The 24,294-nt window shown below is 40.1% G+C and overlaps 1 protein-coding gene across 2 annotated transcripts in view; it reads right to left on the bottom strand.

The window, feature by feature from the left end:
- Nucleotides 1-23,702, bottom strand: part of LOC118143666 (uncharacterized) — a 110,636-nt gene extending 86,934 nt beyond the window's left edge. Inside the window, exon 1 of one of the 2 annotated variants that reach the window (XR_013523710.1) lies at nt 23,382-23,464. Coding sequence is in view for 1 of the 2 variants with exons in the window: in XM_078342074.1 (XP_078198200.1) it covers nt 23,382-23,678 (297 nt within the window). In the remaining variant the exon portion in view is untranslated. Of the gene's footprint in view, nt 1-23,381 lie in introns of both variants that reach the window. The other variant, XM_078342074.1, reaches the window with a different exon arrangement.
- Between the last annotated feature and the right edge of the window lie 592 nt (nt 23,703-24,294).

Raw genomic sequence — 24,294 nt, 5'->3', positions numbered from 1 at the left:
GGTTGGCAGGAACTGGAAATAAAACAAGCTATCCAACAACCACCTTATTAAGAAAGCAGGCTCCTTTTACAAGATTTGTTCCTAATTCTTTTGGGATTAGAGAGCAAAATGTGATAAGAATGAGGATTGCTTCTGATACCAGATACACTCTGCTCCCCTCTCTCTAGAGCTCTGTCATTATCTCACGAATTCCCTGAAGACTCAGCAATCACATTTATGTGGCTGGTTCTGAGCCAGCTCCTGCCCTGCCCTCCAGACCAACACTTCAGCCTCACACTTGACCCTTCTACTGGATGTTCAGCCAACAATTCTGCCTCCAAAATGTGTGCATCTCTGCCCTCTCCTTGCCTCCCTTTCCCCTGCCTTAATAAATCTCCCTTCTTACTTTCTATTTCCTGTTGGCCACTATTATCTGTCACCCATCACTGAAGTCATGTATGGGTTCTTCTTCCACTGCCTTCCACTAGATTCTCTACGAGCCTCCCTTAAGTCAAGCTCCAGTTTTTGTGTGTGTTATTGTCAAAGTCTCCAGGTTCTCCTTGTAGCAATCAGTTCTATCTTCTGCTTTAAGATGTGTCTACCCAGAGCACAGCTATCACAAGCTACCATTGCCCCACACGGTGCATTTGTACAAATCAGGAAAGGCATCCCATCTTCAAGACACTTGACTTCCATCTGTCAAGAAACTTTTTATTATATAATACACTTACAATGACTAAAATATGACCCTATGAAATACAAAAATCAACAGGGTCACCAGGTAAATGACACTCTCTAAGATTTTGCCGTGCACAATCTGCACACAACATCAGGCAGCCCTATGATCCTGTCATCCCTCAACTCCATACATGTAATGACACCTCATCACCTGTGAAAGTAAGGGCAGACCTGTTAGCCTTGTGAGGAGACGCACCACATGTGGCTTCAGCCTGCATTTCCACGAGTAGCTCCTATGCCTCACCTCCTCACATGCATCTGCTCCACTCCTCTGGCATACTTTCTGAGGACTGACTTACATTTCCCTGTCACCACAACATTAATCATCTGTCTGCCTGGTACATCCTTCCTCCTTTTTTTTTTTAACCTGTAAATACTTCACCCATTTTTCAAATGTCATTTCTTCTAGGAAGCCTTATCTCTTCTCCACTGCAAATAGGAAGCGAGCAATTTCACCTTTGAATCTACTGTGCTTTGTTTATACCTCAGTTATAATAGCCATAATATATTGCCTTTTATTATAGTTCCTGGCTTATTTGATTCATAGGTACCAGAAGGTAAAGTCTTTAAGATAAAGACTGTGTCTCATTTTATGATTTCTTCAGCACCAAGTTTAAGATTGTATGCAGAATAGCTTTTTAATTTACCTAGTTGCACTAAATCAGTAGGTCTCACTCCCAATAATATGATTGATTATAAGCATTCCTATTTCTTGGGAATCTTATCAAAAAGAATTTTTTTATTTTCTATTCAATTGCCAAAAAATAGAATTCTAATTATGTATAATTATTTTTTGGTCTTTGTATCTGCATTGTATTCCATTTGTTTTACTTCTTCAATAACTAGGTAACCTTCCTGCTCTTAGATATATGTATCTTACAACCCATAAGATATATATTCGCTAATGTATTTTGTTTAACCAAGCAGGATTGAATCTGATTTTTCCTTTTCTTTGTTTTGCAAAGTTAGTCTATCCTTGATTTTATAGGTCTTCATTTCCCAACGTCTTTACTGCATGATAAGAAAATTCTTGCAAGGAGCGTGAGAGTGGTTTCTGATTTTTTTAAAACTGCTTTTTTGAGAGCAGCTCACAAATAATAATATGAAAAGAAGGATTTTTGATATTCCACTTGCTGAGACTACCACACCACTCTAAGTTTTAAAGAGATTAAAATCTCAACTGAGTTAAGAATTTTTAATTTTTTATCACTTTGCTGTTAAAACTATATTTAGTGGTAATAAAAATTATTATTTTTATTAGATTTGGATTAAGTGATGAATATGTGATCAATGCATGGCTTTTAAAGATTACCGATGTTTTTGGGGGTTCATGGTTTCCTAGACCTGTGTCAAAAACTAGACCATAGAGAGCCATTAAAGATAGTGATGATCAATGACACAAAGACATAAATGCAAATGAAATTAGCAATATTTGTATTTTAAAATCACCTGAAGCCCCTGCCATGTCATACTTCCTCTAATGAGGGAGATTAACAAATAAACACTGACCTTTGTATTCAATTGCCCTGTGAAATGAAAGCAAAGAAAAAGTTTGCTATTCTTTATAAACTAATTTTCTACCTTGTTATCAAATTCAGAATATAGTTTCCCTTTCTGTTTTGGCTTCCAGGGAAATCAGAGTTAACTGAGATTGAGCTCCTATTTTTCAGCCTTGAAAATACACATAATCCAGATGTTGAGGAACTAACTCATATTATGGTAATTCTAAACCACAGGGATTTAAAGGTCACTTGGTCTAACATTCCCACTCAAATCTGAAATCCCTCTACAGCTTCTCTGACACGTGGCCATTTTAGCTGCACTTGAATGTTTCTAGTATATACAGCTCATGATTTCACAAAGGAGTTCTTCCCCCAGGGTTAGTTCTAAAATTCAGAAAGCTTACAGCATACTGAAATTTACCTTTTTCTTTAACTTCCCATTAGTTCTGCCCTCCAGAGCTGTACTTGATAAAAAGAAATCCCCCTTTCACATTACTTTCCTCTTTGAATATCTAATTTAAACTGCCTTGCCTTTCCTTAGATTTCACTCCTAACTCTGCTACTTGCTGGCTGTGAGATTCTGGGAAAATTATTCAACATCTTTTTATCCTCAGTGTTTCCCTCTATAACATGGAAATAATAATAAGATCCAGCTCACAGGGTTATCTTAAGTATTTTATGAGAAAAGAACTTGTAAAAGTGCTTAACGTATTGTCAGTACCCCTGTGACTATCTTAAACATCTTTTTTCCTCAAGTATGTTCTCTTAGTGACTTATATAGGAAGTCCTCTTTCTCTCAGTTCATCTGTATGCCTCCATTTTTATTATTCAAATTGCTCTCTCACAATGCCTTTCCACCTCCATGGCAAATAACTGGAAGTGACAGTGATACTGCCAGATCCCCACAGAATTCTAATGAGTCCTGCTAAACACACTCAAGCCCTACTTGTCTCCCTGTTGGGGTCTACCTTTCTTTAACATGATTTTCATGTCAAAGAAAACCACGTTGGTAACTGGCATTGCCTAATTCTCTCTTGAAATCTCCTGTTCCTTCATTCTAACCTTTGGTCTCCATTCAGAGCTGTAAAATCTAGGCTGCCATGTATACCCTTTCTCATTCAGCTTCTTCCAGGCCTCGCCAATAATAAATAAATAAATAAATAAATTTACCTGCTCTGTGTTATTTTTCATTAGAGCCCTCGTTTGACCTGGTATTGGTCATCTAATCTTGCAAACCAATTGTGCTGTTCAGGTAATATAAATTCATGGCTCAATTTTTCACCCTTCCAAGACACAAACAAAAAAAGTTAATTGTAGGCTAACCTTAGAACTTTGAAACATCCTTGAAATGGCTTAAAGTCTTGAATAATACTTGATTTCTTTTTTCTTTTCTTTTTCTTTGCTGTAGGTATCTTAACAACTGTGTGTGTATGTGTGTGCATGCACATGCGTGTGTACACACAGAACACTACAACCTCCTGCACCCACTAACAAGAAGTAGTATCTTCCTTAGGAAGGCAACAGTGTCAATCTCAGGTAATTGGAAGAGGATGGCATGAGATGGGCCTCTCAATAAAAAATCTTGTGACATATCTTAATAAGGGTATCTTCTCCCAAAATACTTGCATTATCTATGGCTTAGTCCAATCCTAAATACAAACTTATTCATGATCCCACGCTATAAGCATACTTACACATAAAAGATAGTTCATAAATGCTGCTTTTGGAGGATGAATATTTACTATCAGTACTTGATTTTTTTTAAAATTAAGAAATTAACATAAAAACGTAAAGAGAAGATTTTCAAATGCCTTAGGGCTAGATATTGGGAGATTCTCTTTCCACAGCATTTTCTGAATGCTCTCTTAATGCCAGATTTCAAAATAAGTCATCCAAGAACACTAAAAAGACCCTATAATAGATTTTTCAATCAAAGTCAACAAAAGCACAACTCTCCTGAATGTTTCATGTATCCCCGTATTCCCAAAACAGAAAATGACTGCAATTTCTCTAATAGTTAGACTATTCTCTAAACATATCTCCTCAACCTTTCCCATTTAGAAGTTGTCCACGCTGAATATGAGTTTACTCTTTGAGTACAAACTTAGAGTTAACATGTTCAAATTGATTCTGCTCACTTTGGTGGCTGGCTTTTCTTAGAAACATCTTCTACTGATTTGTTTTCTACTTTCAGAGATGTGGCAAATTTCAGGTAGACTATCTTATAAAAATTTTAGTGGAATAAAATGAGAAAACAAATCAGAGACTCAAAGGATTGTTTCAGCTATTAAACCAGACACCTTAGGTTTTCTGTGCCATTCACCATAAAGTCATCATCTAAGCTCATTAAGTTAATTAGTTGATTAAGAAGTTGGCAATGACTAAGCCATCAGTAAAATCCATCTTTTATTTTCAAAACCATCCAATATTTTCATTTGCAAAACATGGAATAACAGATTATTTTTCTACAAAAAAAGTTACAGAAACGACACAGACATGTCATAAACAAAAGACATTAATGAGATTTTTTTTGCGGAAATTGGCAGCTGGGAGAGAGGAGTGGTAGGAAGGCATGAGTTAATAAGAATATTGAACAGTGGGTAAGTGGTTAACTAGTTAACTGGGCTTACAATCTGATACCCTAGTTTGCAAGAGTGTTTCTTAAAGTACCCCCAAAAAACACACATCCTTAAATATTTTCATTTTTAAGGAGATTAAAACATTTTTTGAATCAATATTCTCCAAGTCCTAAAATGTGCCATTATTTTGAAGACTGTAACAGTTTCCCTAAAAGATATATAGTCTTGCTCTCTGGAAGCCTCTCTCTGACTCAAGATTTCCTTTCTTTTCTTCTTTGCGACCCATATCATGAGGCTCTGCATAGTTATGCTCCATTCTCAGGGTCAGCCCCAAGGTGGTGAGACCTTATCTCTGACCAGGGTTCACATATTGGTAGTGACTTCCACTGCAGCTACTTTTTTTAATCCTTCACAGGTAATGTATTGCAAATGTCTTCAGAGTGAAAGTCAGCTGTCTTGAGAGTCATAACCACTAAACTACTTTATTCACTGTTTGATTTTGGGCAAATGAGTGAACTTCACTTATTTTCAGCTTTCATAAGTCTTTAATAAAAATAACACTTTGCATATTTTCTCATCCAATAAGAAATTATTTAGGGCCTGTTAAAACCAAACATGGTCTTGGAGGCTGTGCCCCTCTAAACTAGACCTTGTCTCTGCCCTTGAGACTTTCAGGGTTTAGAAGGAGAGATAGGCATTTGAATTGGCAAGGAGAATACAGAGCAGTAAGTGCCAACCAAGTAGGGGGAGACCCCAGTGACCTTCCTGGAAAATGAACATTTCTCAGCATTACTGATAAAAGATATCCCTGGCACTGAAGCTTGTAGCAAAACAAAGATAAGTCCATTACCGTTAAGTCAAAATGTATGCAAGGCCAAAAAGTAGATGAAAATGGTTTGATTATGCCTGATAAAAGGGTATCCTATAGATACATGGCTGCATTTGAATAAATCAAAATGTATTCAAAATTGTGTGACTATGTGTGTTCAGTTTTGGAGATAGAGTCCTTAATTTTTATAAGATTATTTTTTTAATTGAATAATTCAAAAATGCTAGGAATCAATGCTTTCTAAGTTAAATATACTTTCAGGGAGTTATAAGTGAAATGCTTGGGTGAAAGTGTGTGTATATGTGTGTGTGTGCATGTGTATATGTATATATGTGTATGTATGTATGTGTATGTGTGTGCATGTGTATGTGTGCATGTGTAAATATATGTACATATCATCTTCTGCCACCAATTCACCTGCTCCAAAAATTTCTGATGTTTCTATACTTACTATTATAAGACTTTGAATATGGTAAACGTCTGTGCTCTATGGAGTTGCTGAAAGTATTTCTTAAGATTTTCAAGTAAACTAATATGTAGCTCCCTTTCAAAACATGCACAGAAAACATGGCTTGTATAATCACTATCTCAATGAAGAAGAGATGTGAAATCTTATAAATTACTTACTTAAATGAATATATTATATGGTGGCTATATTGAAGATGCCCAACAACTTTTTATCTTAAAAAGAAACATGGATATTTTTCAGAGAAGATGGCACTGTAGGACCAACTCAGGATTGCAGCTCCCAGTGAATCCGCAGATGGTGAGTGGACACCACATTTCCAGACGGATCTTTATTGCCCACAGACCAGGAGATTCCCAGGTGTAGGAGAGACACGGGATGCCAGCCCGGCTGTTTGGCCAGTGCGGCTGTTTGGGCCAGGGCCGCAGCGCAGCAGCACTCCATACAAAGTACACTGGTTTGGTTGCCCTGTTAAACCGGCAATTGGAGATTTCGGAAGGCAGATTAGCACATTCATCTGATTAAATGAAACTTAAACAGAAAGCCAGGCCAGGAGATTCCCAGGCAGCAACGTGATTCTAGCCAGCGCAGTGGGTTGCTGCACGAGAAATCACACAGATCCCGGCGCCCTTTCAGCAGGCGACTGGAACACCTGGGAGAGAGTCAACCGTTCAACTTAAAAAAAAAAAGGGCTCTGAGGCAAGGAATCAGGCTCGGCGGGCCCCACACCCACAAAAACAAACAAAACAGGAATTGGAAATGCTCGGGGTTGAGAGTTTCACAGCAAGCATAGCTGAACCAGGATGGTGCAGCTCGGAGGGGGAGGGGCGTCCACCATTACCAAGGCACTTGACCCCAACAGAGGTACACTGCCATTACTGATGCAGTCTGCCATTGCCGAGGCAACCCACCATAACAGAGAGAATCCACCACTACAGAGGCGGCCCATCATCACCACAGCAGCTCTAACCACACCCATATAAACAGGACTACAGGGAATTACATATGGCAGCAGGGCGGAGCCCATGGCAACAGGGCGGAGCCCATGGCAACAGGGCAGAGCCCCTGGAAACAGGGCAGAGCCCACAGAAACAGGGCAGAACCCACAGCAGCTCAGCATAGCCACTACAGGCAAGAAGTTATTAGACTGCCTCCTTGCTTGGCAGGACAGTACAACGGATACTCATACATAAAGCCCTAACTCCCCAGGATAGAGCACCTGAGGGAAAAAAAGAGGCTTTATGAGTTCTGCTGCAGCAGACTTAAACGTACCTGCCTTGCAACCCTGAATGAATGGAGCTCACAGCTCAGCACTTGAGCTCCTATAAAGTACAGACTGTCTCCTCAAGCAGCTCACTGACCCCCGTATATCCAAAGAGTCACCTCACAAAGGACTGATCAGACTAACATTTGGCGGGCATCATTCAGGGACAAAGATAGCAGAATAAGAAACGGGTAGCAATTCTCATGGTTCCGCAGCTACAACAGGTGATCCCCAGGCAAGCAGGGCCTGGAGTAGGCCTCAGTATTCCTACAGCAGAGGGGCCAGACAGTTAGAAGGAAAACTAAGAAACAGAAATACATCCTCATTAACAATCTGGACGTCCACTCAGAGACCCAATTGGAAAATCAACAACTACTCAGATGCCAGGTGGATAAATCCACAAAGATGGGAAGAAACCAGCGCAATAAGGAGAAAAACACCCAAAACCAGAATACCTTGCCTCCTACAAGGGACCACAACTCCTCACCAGCAAGGGAACAAATTTGGATGGAGAATGAGTGTGATGAAATGACAGAATCAGAATTCAGAAGGTGGGTAATGAGAAACTTCCGTGAGCTAAAAGAATACGTTCTAACTCAATGCAAAGAAACTAAAAACCTTGAAAAAAGATTTGACGCAATGATAACAAGAATGAACAACTTAGAGAGGAATATGAGTGAATTGATGGAGCTGAAAAACACAACACGAGAACTTCGCAAAGCATGCACAACTTTCAACAGCCAAATTGACCAAGCAGAAGAAAGGATATCAGAAGTCGAAGATCAACTCAATGAAATAAAACGAGAAGCCAAGATTGGAGAAAAAAAGCACAAAAAGGAATGAACAAAGTCTCCAAGAAATGTGGGATTATGTAAAGAAACCTAATCTACATTTGATAGGTGTACCTGAATGTGACGAAGAGAATGAATCCAAGCTGGAAAATACTCTTTAGGATATTATCCAGGAAAACTTCCCCAACCTAGCAAGGCAGGCCAATATTCAAGTCCAGGAAATACACAGAACACCACAAAGATATTCCACAAGAAGAGCAACCCCAAGGCACATAATTGTCAGATTCACCAGGGTTGAAATGAAGGCGAAAATGCTAAGGCCAGCCAGAGAGAAAGGGCGGGTCACCCACAAAGGGAAGCCCATCAGACTCACAGCAGATCTCTCAGCAGAAATACTACAAGCCAGAAGAGAGTGGAGGCCAATATTCAACATCCTTAAAGAAAAGAACTTTCAACCCAGAATTTTATATCCAGCCAAACTGAGCTTCATAAATGAAGAAAAAATAAAATCCTTTGCCAACAAGCAAGTACTCAGAGATTTTGTCACCACCAGACCTTCTTTACAAGAGCTCCTGAAAGAGGCACTACACATAGAAAGGAACAACCAGTACCAGCCATTCAAAAACATACCAAATGCTAAAGAGCATCAACAAAATGAAGAATCTGCATCAACTAATGGGCAAAAGAGTCAGCTAGCATCAAAATGGCAGTATTGAATTCAAACGTAACAATAGTAACCCTAAAGGTAAATGGACTAAATGCACCAATCAAAAGACACAGACCGGCAAATTGGATAAAAAGCCAAAACCCATCAGTGTGCTGTATCCAGGAAACTCATCTCACATGCAAGGATACACAAAGACTCAAAATAAAGGGATGGAGGAAGATTTACCAAGCAAATGGAGAGCAAACAAAAGCAGGAGTTGCAATTCTTGTCTCTGATAAAATAGACTTTAAAGCAACAAAGATCAAAAGAGACAAAGAAGGACATTACATAATGGTCAAAGGATTGATACAAGAAGAGTTAATGATCCTAAATATATATGGACCCAATACAGGAGCACCCAGATACATAAAGCAAGTTCTTAATGACTCACAAAGAGACTTAGACTCCCACACAATAATAGTGGGAGACTTTAACACTCCACTGTCAATACTAGACAGATCAACCAGACAGAATATTAACAAGGATATCCAGGACTTGAACTCAGACTTGGAACAAGCAAACCTCATAGACATTTACAGAACTCTCCACCCCAAATCCACAGAATATAGATTCTTCTCAGCACCACATAAAACCTACTCTAAAATTGACCACATAATTGGAAGTAAATCACTCCTCAGCAAATGCAAAACAATAGAAATCATAACAAATAGTCTCTCAGACCATAGTGCAATCAAGTCAGAACTCAGAATTCAGAAATGAACTCAGAACCACACAGCTTCATGGAAACCGAACAACTAGCTCTTGAGAGTTGACTGGATAAACAATGAAATGAAGGCAGAAATAAAGAAGTTCATCAAAACCAACGAGAACGAAGACACAACATACCAGAATCTCTGGGATACATTTAAAGCAGTCCCTAGAGAAAAATATATAGCAATAAGTGCCCACATAAGAAGAATGGAGAGATCCAAAATTGACACCCTAATGTCAAAATTGAAAGAGTTGTTGGAGCAAGATTAAAAAAAACTCAAAATCTAGCAGAAGACAAGAAATAAATAAGATCAGAGCAGAACTGAAGGAGATAGAGACACGAAAAACCCGTCAAAAAATCAATTAATCCAAGAGCTGGTTTTTTGAAAAGATCAACAAAATAGACAGACCACTAGCCAGATTGATAAAAAAGAGAAGAGAGAATAACCAAATAGATGCAATAAAAAACGGTAAACGGGAAATCACCACACATCCCACAGAAATTCAAACCATCATCAGAGAATATTACAAACAACTCTACTACACATAAACTAGTAAACCCAGAAGAAATAGATAAATTCCTGGACACCTGTGTGCTCCCAAGACTAAACCAGGAGGAAGCCAAAACTATGAATAGACCAATAACAAGGTCTGCAATTAAGAGCCTACCACACAAAAAAAGCCCAGGTCCAGGTGGGTTCATAGACGAATTCTACCAGACACACAAAGAGGAGCTGGTACCATTCCTTCTGAAACTATTCCAAATTATTCAAAAAGAGAGAATCCTTACCAAATCATTTATGAGACCAACATCATCCTGATACCAAAACCCGGCAAAGACTCAACAAGAAGAGAAAACTTCAGGCCAATATCCATGATGAACACAGACGCAAAAATCTTCAATAAAATACTGGTAAGCCAATTCCAACAGCACATCAAAAAGCTTATCCACCATGATCAAGTAGAATTCATCCCGGGGATGCAAGGCTGGTTCAACATATGCAAGCCTATAAACGTAATTCACCACATAAACAGAACCCAAAACAAAAACCACATGATTATCTCAATTGACGCAGAGAGGGCCTTTGACAAAATTAAACAGCCCTTTATGCTAAAAACCCTCAATAAACTTGGTATCGATGGAACCTATCTCAAAGTAATAAAAGCTATTTACGACAAACCAACAGCCAATATCATACTAAATGGGCAAAAACTGGAAGCAGTCCCTTTGAAATCTGGCACTAGGCAAGGATGCCCTCTTTCACCACTGCTATTCAATATAGTACTGGAAGTTCTAGCCAGAGCAATCAGGCAAGAAAAAGAAATAAAGGGTATTCAAATACGAAAGGAGGAAGCCAAATTGTCTCTATTTGCAGATGACATGATAGTATATCTAGAAGACCCATCGTCTCAGCCCAAAATCTCCTGAAACTGGTAAGCAACTTCAGCAAAGTCTCAGGATACAAAATCAATGTGCAAAAATCACAAGCATTCCTATACACCAATAACAGACTGAAAGAGAGACAAATCAAGAACAAACTGCCATTCACAGTTGCTACAAAGAGAATAAAATACCTAGGAATACAACTGACAAGGAACGTAAGGGACCTCTTCAAGGAGAACTCAAACCACTGCTCAATGAAATAAGAGAGGACACAAACAGATGGAGAAACATTCCATGTTCATGGTTAGGAAGAATCAATATCGTGAAAATGGCCATACTGCCCAAAGTAATTTACAGACTCAATGCTATCCCCATCAAGCTACCATTGACTTTCTTCACAGAACTGGAAAAAAACACCTTGAACTTCATATGGAACCAAAAGAGAGCCCGCATAGCCAAGTCCATTCTAATCAAAAAGAACACAGCAGGAAGCATCATACTACCAGACTTCAAACTATACTACAAGACTACAGTAAGCAAAACAGCATGGTACTGGTACCAAAACAGAGATATAGACCAATGGAACCGAAGAGAGGCATCAGAGGCAACACAACATATCTACAACCATACAATCTTTGATAAACCTGACAAAAACAAGCAATGAGGAATAGACTCCCTGTTTAATTAACGGTGTTGGGAAAACTGGCTAGCCATGTGCACAAAGCAGAAACTGGACCCCTTCCTGACACCTTACACTAAAATTAACTTCAGATAAATTAAAGACTTAAACCTAAGACCTGGCACCATAAAAACCCTGGAAGAATATCTAGGCAAAACGATTCAGGACATAGGCGTAGGCAAGGACTTCATGACCAAAACACCAAAAGCATCAGCAGCAAAAGCCAAAATAGACAAATGGGACCTAATCAAACTCCACAGCTTCTGCATGGCAAAAGAAATGGTCACTAGAGTGAATCGGCAACCAACAGAATGGGAAAAAATTTTTGCAGTTTACCCATCTGACAGAGGGCTGATATCCAGAGTTTAAAAAGAACTCAAACAGATTTACAAGAAAAAAAACAAACAAGCCCATTCAAAAGTGGGCAAAGGATATGAACAAACACTTTACAAAAGAAGACATACATAAGGCCAACAAACATGAAAAAATGCTCATCATCACTGGTCATCAGAGAAATGCAAATCAAAACTACCTTGAGATACCATCTCACGCCAGTTAGAATGGAGATCATTTAAAAATCTGGAGACAACAGATGCTGGAGAGGATGTGGAGAAATAGGAACACTTTTACACTGCTGGTGGGAGTGTAAATTAGTTCAACCATTGTGGAAGACAGTGTGGCGATTCTTAAGGACCTAGAAATAGAAATTCCATTTGACCCAGCAATCCCATTACTGGGTATATATCCAAAGGACTATAAATCGTTCTACTATAAGGACACATGCACAGAAATGTTCATTGCAGCACTGTTTACAATAGCAATGACCTGGAACCAACCCAAGTGCCCATCGATGATAGACTGGACTGGGAAAATGTGGCACATATACACCATGGAATATTATGCAGCAATCAAAAATGAGTTCGTGTCATTTGTAGGGACATGGATGAACCTGGAGAACATCATTCTCAGCAAACTGACACAAGAACAGAAAATGAAATACTGCCTATTCTTACTCATAGGTGAGTGATGAACAATGAGAACACATGGACACAGGGAGGGGAGCACTACACGCTGGGGTCTATTGGAGGGAATAGGGGAGGGACAGCAGTGGGGGTGAGCTGGGGAGAAATAGCATGGGGAGAAATGCTAGATGTGGGTGAAGGGGAGGAAAACAGCAAATCACACTGCCACGTGTGTACCTATGCAACTATCTTGCATGTTCTGCACATGTACCCCAAAACCTAAAATGCAATAAAAAAAAAAAAAGAAACGTGGAAAGAAAAATTAGTGTCTTTTTTCCTATTACTGATTTGATGTTGTTCTCAAGCCATATACTGCTGGGTACCAAGAGAAGAAAATATTACATTTTCCAAGTAAAAGTGTTAAATTTCTTCTGGTCTAAGAGAGTAGTTGTACAAGGTTTGTATTTTTTAGAGAGAAGAGTCAAATATATAGAAACTAACGTGATACCCAGATTCTTTTAAATATTTTTGCATGAATGGGAGGGGGAGAGGATGGGGGAAGGGAGTGCAGGGCAAAACAGAGCAGGGGGAAAGCATAGGAGGAAAAGAAACAGGAAAAAAAAGCATTTTCATGACAAGTTTGCAGCCAGAACATGAGTGTTGTGAAAATTACCACTAAATCAAAGCCAAAATGGGAACGAAAAGACTCATATCAACATCATCATTACTAGACATGTAGATCAGGGCAAGGCCACCACTACTGGCCATCTGACCTACAGGTGTAGGGTGATCAACAACAGAACCATTGAAAAGTTTGAGAAGGAGGCTGCTGAGATGGGAGAGGGCTCCTTCAAGTATGCTTAGATTTTAGATTAGTGAAACAACAAATTATTGGTGTTAACAAAATGGATTCCATTGAGCCACCCTACAGCCAGAAGAGACATGAGGGAATCATTAAGAAAACCAGCACATACATTACAAATATTGGCTGCAACCCTGACACAGCAGCATGTATGCCAATTTCTGGTTAGAATGGTGATAATATGCTGGAGCCAAGTGCTTATATGCCTTGGTTGAAAGGACAAAAAGTCACCTGTAAAGATGGCAATGCCAGCGGAACCATGTTGCTTGAAACTCTGCAATGCACCCTACCAACAACTCATCCAACAGACAAGACCATGAGTCTACCTCTCCAGGATGTCTACAGAATTGGTGGTATTGGTACTGTGGGCTAAGTGGAGACTGGGGCTCCCAACCCCAGCACAGTGCTCACCTTTGCGCCAGTCAGCGTTACAACTGAAGTCAAGTCTGTTGAAATGCACCATGAAGCTTCAAATGAAGCTCTTCCTGGGGACTACATGGGCCTCAATTCCAAGAACGTTATCTGCCAAAGATGTCTTTCACAGCAACATTGCTGGTGACAGCAAAAATGACCCATCAGTGGGAGCAACTAGCTTCACTCACTGCTCAGGTGATTATCCTTCACCATCCAGGCCAAATCAATGCTGGCTATGCTGCTATTCTGGATTGTCAAACAGCTCACATTGCTTGCAATTTTGCTGAGTTGAAGAAAAAGATTGATCACCATTCTGGTAAGAAGCTGGAAAATGGCCCTACATTGTTGAAATCAGGTGATCTTGTTCTCATTGAAATTGTTTCAGGCAAGCCCAGGTGGATTGTGGATTGAGAGCTTCTCTGACTGTCCTTCTTTGGGTCATGTTGCTGTTTGTCTTAAGAGACAGACAATTGCTGTGGATGTCATCAAAGCAGTGGACAAGAGGGTGGCTGGAGGAAGCAAGGCCTCCAAGTCTGCCCAGAAAGCTCAGAAGGCTAAATGGATATTATCCCTATTACCTAACACCCCAGTCTTAATCAGTGGTAGAAGAACAGTCTCGGAACTGTTTCTTTCAACTAGCCATTTAAGTTTAATAGCCAAAGACCAGTTAATGATAGCAATGCCTTGTAAAATCTTCAGAAGGAAAGGAGAATGTTTTGTGAACTAATTTGTTTTTTTTTATTATTATTATTTTTCTGTTTTAGGGAGGGAAGGAGGAAGGGAGGAAGGCAGGGAGGGAGGGAAGAAGGAAGGGAGGGAGGAAGGAAGGGATGAAGGAAGGAAGGGAGGAAGGAGGGAGAGAGGGAGGGAGGGAGAGAGGGAGGGAGGGAGGGAGGGAGGGAAGGAAGGGAAGGGAAGGAAGGAATTTAAGCAATGAGAGAGACATTGCCGACCTGGATCTAGAGGTTTACAAGTTGATTTCTTTTTTTGAGAGAAGGAAAGAAAAAAAATGAGTAAAGGAGAGAAAGAAAGAGGAAGAGAGAGAGGGAGGGTGAATGGAAATATTGCTTTATTCTGAAAAAAAATGGGTATTAATAATGGCCAATCAATGTTTCATTTAAACCTATGAGTAGGTGTGATGTGGTATTGACAAGAATGTATATTTTATGTATTTGAAGTGGAGAGCTCTATGAATATTTATTAGGTTACTTGTTCCGGATCTGAGTTTGAGTCCTTGATATCCTTATTAATTTTCTGTCTCATTGAATCTAAGTCTCTATGTATCTGGCTGTTAGGATCGTTAGCTCTTGTTGTTGTATTGATCCTTTTACCACTATATCTTTGTTGCTTTAAAATCTATTTTATCCGCTACGAGAATTGCAACTCCTGCTTTTTATTTATTTATTTATTTTTGCTCTCCATTTGGTTGGTAAATCTTTCTCCATTCCTTTGTTTTGAGTCTTTGTGTATCCTTGCATGTGAAACAGGTCTGGATGTAACATGCCATTGGGTTTTGGCTGTGCCTTTTGATTGGGGGATTTAGTCAATTTAAATTTAGGGTTACTGCCATTTGATGTTAACTGGCTCTTTGATCCATTCATTGATGAAAATTCTTCTTTATGTTGGTGCTCTTTACCTTTTGGTATATTTTTAGTAAGGCTAATACTGGTTGATTCTTTCTGTGTGTAATGCCTCTTTCAGAAGCTCTTGTAAAGCAGGCCTGGTGGTAATAAAATCTCTGAGTACTTGCTTGTTCATAAAAGATTTTATTTTTCCTTCAGTTGTGAAGCTTAGTTTGGCTGGATATGAAATTCTGGGCTGAAGGTTCTGTTCTTTGAGGATGTTGAATATTGGCCCCCACTCTCTTCTGGCCTGTAGAGTTTCTGCTGAGAGATCTGCTGTAAGTCTGATAGGCTTGCCTTTGTGGGTAACCTGACCTTTCTCTCTGGCTGCTCTTAGTATTTTCTCCTTCGTTTCAACCCTGGTGAATCTAACGATTATGTGCCTTGGGGTTGCTCTTCTTGAGCAATATCTTTGTGGTGTTCTCTGTATTACCTGGGGTTGAATATTGACCTGCTTTGCTAGTTCAGGAAAATTTTCCTGAATAATATCCTGAAGGGTATTTTCCAGCTTGGATTCATTCTCTCCTTGCATTCAGGTACACCTATCAAACGTAAATTTGGTCTTTTCACATAATCCCACATTTCTTGGAGACTTTGCTCATTCCTTTTTATCCTTTTATCTCTAATCTTGTCTTCTTGTTTTCTTTCATTAAGTTGGATTTTGACCTCTGTTATCCTTTCTTCTGCTTGAACAATTCGAGTGTTTAAACCTGTGCATACTTCTCGGAATTCCTGTATTGTATTCTTCAGTTCCATTAATTCACTTATATTCCTCTCTAAGTTGTCTATTCTCAATAGGATTTCGTCAAACCTTTTTTCAAAGTTCCTAGTTTCTTTACGTTGGGCTACAACATGTTCTTTTAACTCACAGAAGTTTCTTATTATCCATTTCTCATTATCCAAGAGTGATTCTGTCATTGGGATGCACTCGTTCTCCATCAAGCCTTGTTCTATTGTTGATGTGGAACTGTGATCATCTTTAGAGGGAGAGGCGTTCTGATTTTGAGTATTCTCAGCCTTTTTACACTGGTTTCTTCCCATCATTGTAAATTTATCCTCCTTTCGTCTTTGAAATTACCAGCCTTCAGATTAGGTCTCTTGATTGGATGTCTAAGTTGTTAGTTCCCAGGGCCAGAACAGCGGTGTTAAGACTGATGGTGCTTTTCTGCCCAGGATTCTTCTGTCTGGCTTCCTTCTTTTGTCCATAATGGGCGACTCTGCCTTCCCCGGGCTCCAAACCTCGGTCAGAAGGGGAGCCGGCCCTGTTTACTCTGTGCCGAGAGCTGCCGCGCTGAGGTGCCATCACAGCCACTGCGCCGGTCTCAGGAGTCATGCTGGGGACCCGTGTGGGTCCTCCAAACCTCGGTCAGAAGGGGAGCCGGCCCTGTTTACTCTGCTCCGAGAGCTGCCGCGCCAAGGTGCCAGGGAAGCTGCTGCACAGGCAACAAGAGTCACACTGGCGGCCCCTGTGGGTCCTCCAAGCCTCAGTCAGAAGGGGAGCAAGCCCTGTTTACTCTCCTGCGAGAGCTGCAGGGCCAAGGTGCCGGCGAAACCGCTGCGCCGGCCACAAGAGTCACGCTGGCGACCCGTGTGGTTCCTCCACTGGGGATCTTCTGCTCCGTGAGCGACCAGAATTTGTCTGAAAGTGTGGCGTCCTCTAGTTCTCTGTGCTTTGACTGAGAGCTGCAATCCCAAGCTGTTATCAATCGGCCATCTTGGATCGTTCTCCGGTTTTTTTTTTTCATGTGGCAGTTTTAAGCTATTAGTTTTCAGAATCCATAATTTCAGAATCCAGAAAACAACTTAACCAAAAATCTGTCACAGAATTTTGAGACCCATTAAGATAAAGTTTAATGAGAAAAAAAGAAAAGAAAGAGAAAAGGAAAGAAAGATAGGTGATGTGTTATGTGTTCTCACTCATAGGTGGGCGTTGGACAATTAGAACGCATGGACACACAGGGAGGGGAACATCACACACTGGGGTCTGTTGGTGGGTGGGGGACTAGGGGAGTGATAGTGGGGGGTGGGGAGGTTGGGGAGGGATAACATTGGGAAAAATACCTGATGTAGGTGACAGGGGGATGAAGGCAGCAAACCACCATGGCATGTGTGTATCTATGCAACAATCTTGCAAGAACTTAAAGTATACTGAAAAAAAGAAAGATAGGTAATGTGTCCATGGCGAAATCCTCTGTGTGTGTGTGTGTGTGTGTGTGTGTGTGTGGCATGATGGTGTAGAAGATGATGGTAAGACACATGAAGTTGTTCAGACCTAAGATTGGGATGAAAAGTGGAGAGATTTTCCTTCTGGTGCCAAATGGCTGAGGACAACAACAGGTGCCACCATGAGAGCCCAATGAGTCAGACAAACCAGCAACAACTTAGCAGCAGCAGAACAAGTCATCTGAGATGTGAGCCTGGTAGGACACCTAGCCATGGATATAAGCAAAATCCCCAAATCCCAGAAGACAGCACACAGGCCTGAGAGTATGGGATGAAAGCTCCCTATCCCTTAGCACAAAAATTTCCCGTAAACCCCATCAAATGCCCAGACTCCAGAAGAGGAAAGAACTGTGAAAGAATGAGCATTTACTTTAAATAAATTCTTTTCTATTCATACTCTTTTAAAATAAAATTACTAAAGGTTTCAAACATTAAAACATTAAAGAAAGTAGTGTACTGAACTGCCATATACTTTGATTCTAGAATCGAGATATTGCCATGAACACATCACCTATCTTCCGTTTTCTCTTTTTTTTTTTTCCTCATTAAACTTTATCTTAATGGGTCTCAAAATTCTGTGACAGATTTTTGGTTAAGTTGTTTTCATTAAAATTTACTGATTCTGAAAACTAATAACTTAAAACTTCGACATGAAAAAAAAAATCAAAATGGTACACAAAAGTTTCTCCTTTCCTCCCAAAGATTTGACGAGGTGTTATCATTAACCAGTCTTTTACTAGTAAACTTTAAAAACACAGTTCTGAAACCATTCTTCCACCACCGATTAAGACGGGGGTGTCACGTAGTAGGGATAATATCCATTTAGCCTTCTGAGCTTTCTGGGCAGACTTGGAGGCCTTGCTTCCTCCAGCCGCCCTCTTGTCCACTGCTTTGATGACACCCACAGCAATTGTCTGTCTCTTATGACAAACAGCAACATGACCCAAAGAAGGACAGTCAGAGAAGCTCTCAATTCCCCTGAGCTTGCCTGAAACAATTTCAATGACAACAGGATCACCCGATTTCAAGAATGTAGGGCCATTTTCCAGCTTCTTACCAGAATGATGGTCAATCTTTTCCCTCAACTCAGCAAAATTGCAAGCAATGTGAGCTGGGTGACAATCCAGAATAGCAGCATAGCCAGCATTGATTTGGCCTGGATGGTGAAGGATAATCACCTGAACAGCCAACCTAGTTGCTCCCACTGATGGGTCATTTTTGCTGTCACACACACGGCAGTTCAGATAGCAGACGGAATCTCTGAATGGCCTTGCACTCTGAATTGGCCATGAGGCACCAGGAACCTCAAGCTCTTGCTTCAAAAGCTCCTTCTGCTAATATTGCATTATAGCTCTAAGTCATGATGTCTTACTCAAGTAAATGTGTAGGTTTGTCTGGAGGATCTGCCAGGGAAAGCAGGCCACCAGCCCCGACACCCTCAGTTTTCCCAATATGCATCTGGATTTGCTATGGCAGCCCCCTGCCCAGCTCCACCACCACAATATTCAGCCCAAGAAAGCCACAAGCAAAGACACTACCCTTCTCTCCACTTCAAATCAATTATTTAAAAGTACACATTGTATTATGTAACTTTGACTCTAAATATGGAAATTTGCAGAAACCAAACATTGCCCCCAATCCTTGGCCCAGGTACATCATTTTGGATAAGTCAGAACCTGAGTGAAAAGGTAACTGCATAATTTTAAGTCTTCCAGTCCCAAGTTCATCCTTCTATCTATAGTACCTTCTTAAGCATGTCTTTACTAACATTTTTTTTTTTTTTGAGATGGAGTTTCACTCTTGTAACCGGGCTAGAGTGCAATGGCATGATCTTGGCTCACCGCAACCTCTGCCTCCTGGGTTCAGGCAATTCTCCTGCCTCAGCCTCCTGAGTAGCTGGAACTATAGGCACGCACTACCATGCCCAGCTAATTTTTGTATTTTTAGTAGAGACGGGGTTTCACCTTGTTGACCAGGATGGTCTCGATCTCTTGACCTCGTGATCCACCCGCCTCAGCCTCCCAAAGTGCTGGGATTATAGGCTTGAGCCACCGCGCCTGGCCTTTTCTTTACTAATTTTTAATCATACTTCCATCTATATTTAATTAACAATGGAGCTGAATGACATTCGCAGGTGTTTTCTATGTCATAGACACACTGATCTAAGTTCAGTAACCCTGAAATTAGAGATAGGGATAAGATATTAAATCAGCAGTGAGAAGCACCATGAATGAAAATAGATGCTTATTCACTGCAAAGGAATAATGATGTCTCTGCACTCTGAAATAAAAATGGTTACTAGACAAATACTTTTATTTTGTACTTAAGCTGAGAACAAATTAGATGTAAGTTCTAAATAGAAGAAATCACCATGTATCCTTTGTATTTGAAGTCTTTTTTTGTAGGTACATAGCCATGTAAACTACAAATAAATATATATTGTTGAATTAATTTTATTTGAATCTGAAGTGGGCTATCATCGGCTACCTAAATTATCTTGGAAAACTTTGGAAATAACACAAAATCTGACAAAGGAATTCAACTTCAATGTATTGTCTTTGTATGTCTTTTCAAACGAGCAAAATTTATTTTCTTCAATCTTAATATCCAGTTTCAGGCCTTCAGAGCTAAACAATTTCAGCTATACAAAATGCTATGATTAGTGAATCTGAATCATGTCCCATAAAAGATCAGTGTAACTTCTGCTTTATCCTTGGACATAATGTATTTTCCATGAAGTTAGGAACTGAAAGTGAAACTAAGCTTATCTGTTGTGTCGTTGGTTATGGTGGCCAGTTTGTTTTTTGTTTTTTTTAACCTCTGTCTTATTTGGCTGTGTCCACAGATCACGGGTTTGCCAATTTTTCATTTTCTGTGAGCCCTACCTTCCAATGGCCTTCTGAAACTTTATTTCAACATCTGTTTTCAAGATACGCTCAGGAATCCACTGGCTCAGTATTTCATGGCTCATCACTGAATTCCTAAAGGTCTTAAATTCCCTGAGATTTTGGATTCCCTGGGATTTTCTATACGCCACTGAGTTCCATACCTGTTGTATCAACTTGCATCCTTATTGTCTTGAAAACATATTAATAGGAGTTTTATATTTTTAAGTCCATTAAACATTCAGATGGCTGCAGTCAGCATCTACACCAACTCTTTTTGATCACTGGTCCAACCTTTCCTGGGTCAGCAACTCTCCACACAGCTCTTCTTATAGTGTTCCTTACCTCAGAAAATGGCAGTGTTGTTCTTCCAGTAGCTCAGACTGAAAACCTTAGAGACACCCTCCGCTCTTCTCCTTCACTCACACTCCACTTCTAGTCCATTAGTTTTATTTTCAAATATGGTTCAAATCTAATCACTGTTCACTACCTTCACTATTCCCATCTGGGTCTAAGTCAGCATCACTGCCATGTTAGATTAGTTTCCTAATAGGTCTTCATGCTTCCACCTTGAATACCCTTCCATCACTCCCAACACATGCACACCAAATTATTTACACCACAGTCAAAACAATACTATAAAATACCTTTGCTTATTGATGTAGCACATACTTCCATAGCATTAGTTTGTGCTAGGAACTGCTCAAAACACTTTACAAATATTAACTATTTTAATATTTATTCTAATCCTATGTAGCAGGGGCCATGATTCTCACACTTTACAGGAAAGAAAACAGAAGCACAGAGAAAATAATAATTTGCCCAAAGTCACCCAGCTAACAGGTCAGAAAGCCAGGACTCAACCCAGGCATCCTTAGCTCCAGACCGCATTCGCTCAAAGCATGGCCTTGCCCTGCCGGAGAACACCCATCATCTTCACATCTCACAGAGTGAAAGCCCAAGTCCCCAAAAGCTTACTAGAGTCTGCGTATCACTGGTCCACCTTAGACACACCATGCAATCTCCTATCTCAGGGTCTTTGATACGTCCTTCTGCCAAGAACATTCATCTTCCATGTATGCATTTGTCTCGCCCTCTCTCTTCCTTCAGATTCCTGAGCAAATAACAGTGAGAACTTCCCAAATTCACACTTATGCCTTGCCTAACTTCTTTACTCAGCTTTATTTTTCTCGGGAGCACTTATTACTGCCTAAATACATGCATTTGTTTGCTTTTCTCTACCTCCTCCCTTTGAAGATGTAAGCTCTATGGGGCAAAAACTTTGTTCCCTGCTGAATCTCCAGTGCCTAGAACGTAGGAGGGCCTCAATTACCATCTGTTGGGCAACTGAAGAATTATTGAATGAATCGGGAAGATGAGTGTGTAGAAGCCAAACACATTTGTGGAAGAGGAAATAGGCAATTTAGATTTTTACTCTTTCTGCCCTGCCACTTGACCCCAGTACTATTTAGCCTGACATTTTAACCCTGCTGTTTGCTTTTTGCTTCAACAGGACCCACAATAAAGAGATTCAACATATATAGATTATTAGATTTGTAATTCCATAAGCCAATCCTGAATATAAAATAATCCTAAAGTATTTTTGGAAGATTATTCAGCTTTCTTATGGTTTTAATAAAATTTAAATGTAAGGCTTTAAATTATGTATAGTTATAGTACAGCTCCTATAGAAAACAGTTTGAAGATTTAAAAGAACTAAAAATAGAAGTGCTATTCAATCCAGCAATCCCACCACTGCATATCTACCCAAAAGAAAAAGAAAATTTTCCCTAAAAGATACCTGCACTGATATGTTTATCACAGCACTATTCATAATAGCAAAGATATGGAATCAACCTAAATGTCCATCAAAGAACAATTGGATTTCAAAAATGTGATAAACACATACACACACACACACACACACACACACACACCGTGAAATACCACTCAGCCATAAAATATGTCTTTTGCAACAACGTGGAAGGAACTGGAGGCCATTATTCTAAGTGAAATAACTCAGAAACAGAAAGTCAAATACCACATGTTCTCACCTATAAATGGGACATAGCTAAACATGGACATAGACAGTGAAATTATAGACACTGGAGATTCAAACAGGTAGGAGGATGGCATGGGGTTTAGGGATGAGAAATTGCCTAATAGGTACAATGTACACTATTTGGGTGATGGTTACAGTGAAAAGTCAGACTTCACCACTACACAATATGTCCATGTAACCAAACAGCACTTGTATGCTGTAAAATCTATTTAAATAAACAAATCATATATAATTAATATGATTAGAGAAAATAATCAATACAAATATTCTACTCATGGGAAAACTTTTTATATTTTAAAAATAACTACAGACAGGGTCGTTGGCTCACGCCTGTAATCCCAGTACCTTGGGAGGCCAAGGCGGGTGAATCACTTGAGGTCAGGAGTTCAAGACTAGCCTGGTGAACATGGTAAAAACCCCTCTCTATTAAAAATAAAAACGAACAAAACAAAATTAGCCAGCGTGGTGGTGGACGCCTGTAATCCAAGCTGCTTGGGAGGCTGAGGCAGGAGAATTGCTTGAACCCAGGAGGTGGAGGTTGCAGTGAGCCAAGATCACGCCATTGTATTCCAGTCCAGACTGGGCGACAGAGCAAGACTACATCTCAAACGCACACACACACACAAACACACACACACACACACACGCACCCTGACTAAAACCTCTATCTTATCAATATAATTGATACTGAGGAGGAGAGAGGATATCCCCAGGGCAGAGCACCTGATTTGTCGTCTTCATCCTCGTTGCCCTCTTCCTCCTTCTTTTCCCTCCTCCAGCCAGCTCAGCCGCCAGTGTCAGACTCCGCCTTCGGAGGGCCCAGTACCCTCCAGCCGGAACCACGCAGCCGTGGCTTCCGGAGCCCTCCGGGCAGCTGACTGGCTCCCAGCGCAGATTCTTCCTAATCCTCTGGTGAAAACTGAGGCACAAAATGGCTGCAAATAAACCCAAGGGGCAGAATTCTGTCACCTTACACAAAGTCATCATGGTGGGCAAGTCAGCTCTGACTCTACAGTTCATGACAGCCACCTGTCAAAGATACATCATGTGTCTTAGGCTGATGCCACCACCAGATTTGTTTATTTGTAATTAGAGCCACTTAAAGGCCAATAAACTTCTTTTAAATATATATATATTTAAATTAAATAATAAATATGTATAATTGATACCCGCAAGAATAGAGCAAGTAATAAGTTTATGGAGAATTATGAGCCTGCCAAAGCAGACAGTTATCATAAGAAGGGAGCGCGCGATGGGGAGAAAGTCCAGATGAATATCATAGATACAGCTGGGCACGACGACTTTGCTGCAATTAGAGAAACTACTTCGTCTGTGTCTTCTCTATTAAATGGAATCCTTTGCACCTACAGCCGACTTTGCGGAGCTGATTTAAGAGGAAAAGAAGATGAGAATATTCCATTTCTACTGGTTGGTAACAAATCAGATCTAGAAGATAAAGGGCAGGTTTCTTATCATCAAAGCCCAAACTCCTTTCTTATCTTGACCATACTAATAAATATAATTAGCATTGCCGTTGAAGGCTCCATTGACTGAAATTACTTTAACATTTTGGAAATTGTTGTATGTCACTGAAGCATGAATTAGAACTGCAATGAAATTCAAATTTACTTAAAAA

Source organism: Callithrix jacchus, chromosome 11 (assembly GCF_049354715.1).
Source record: "Callithrix jacchus isolate 240 chromosome 11, calJac240_pri, whole genome shotgun sequence".
Taxonomy (NCBI): Eukaryota; Metazoa; Chordata; class Mammalia; order Primates; family Cebidae; genus Callithrix; species Callithrix jacchus.
The sequence above is the reverse complement of the archived record's forward strand: the minus strand, read 5'-3'. Positions and strand labels throughout refer to the sequence as shown.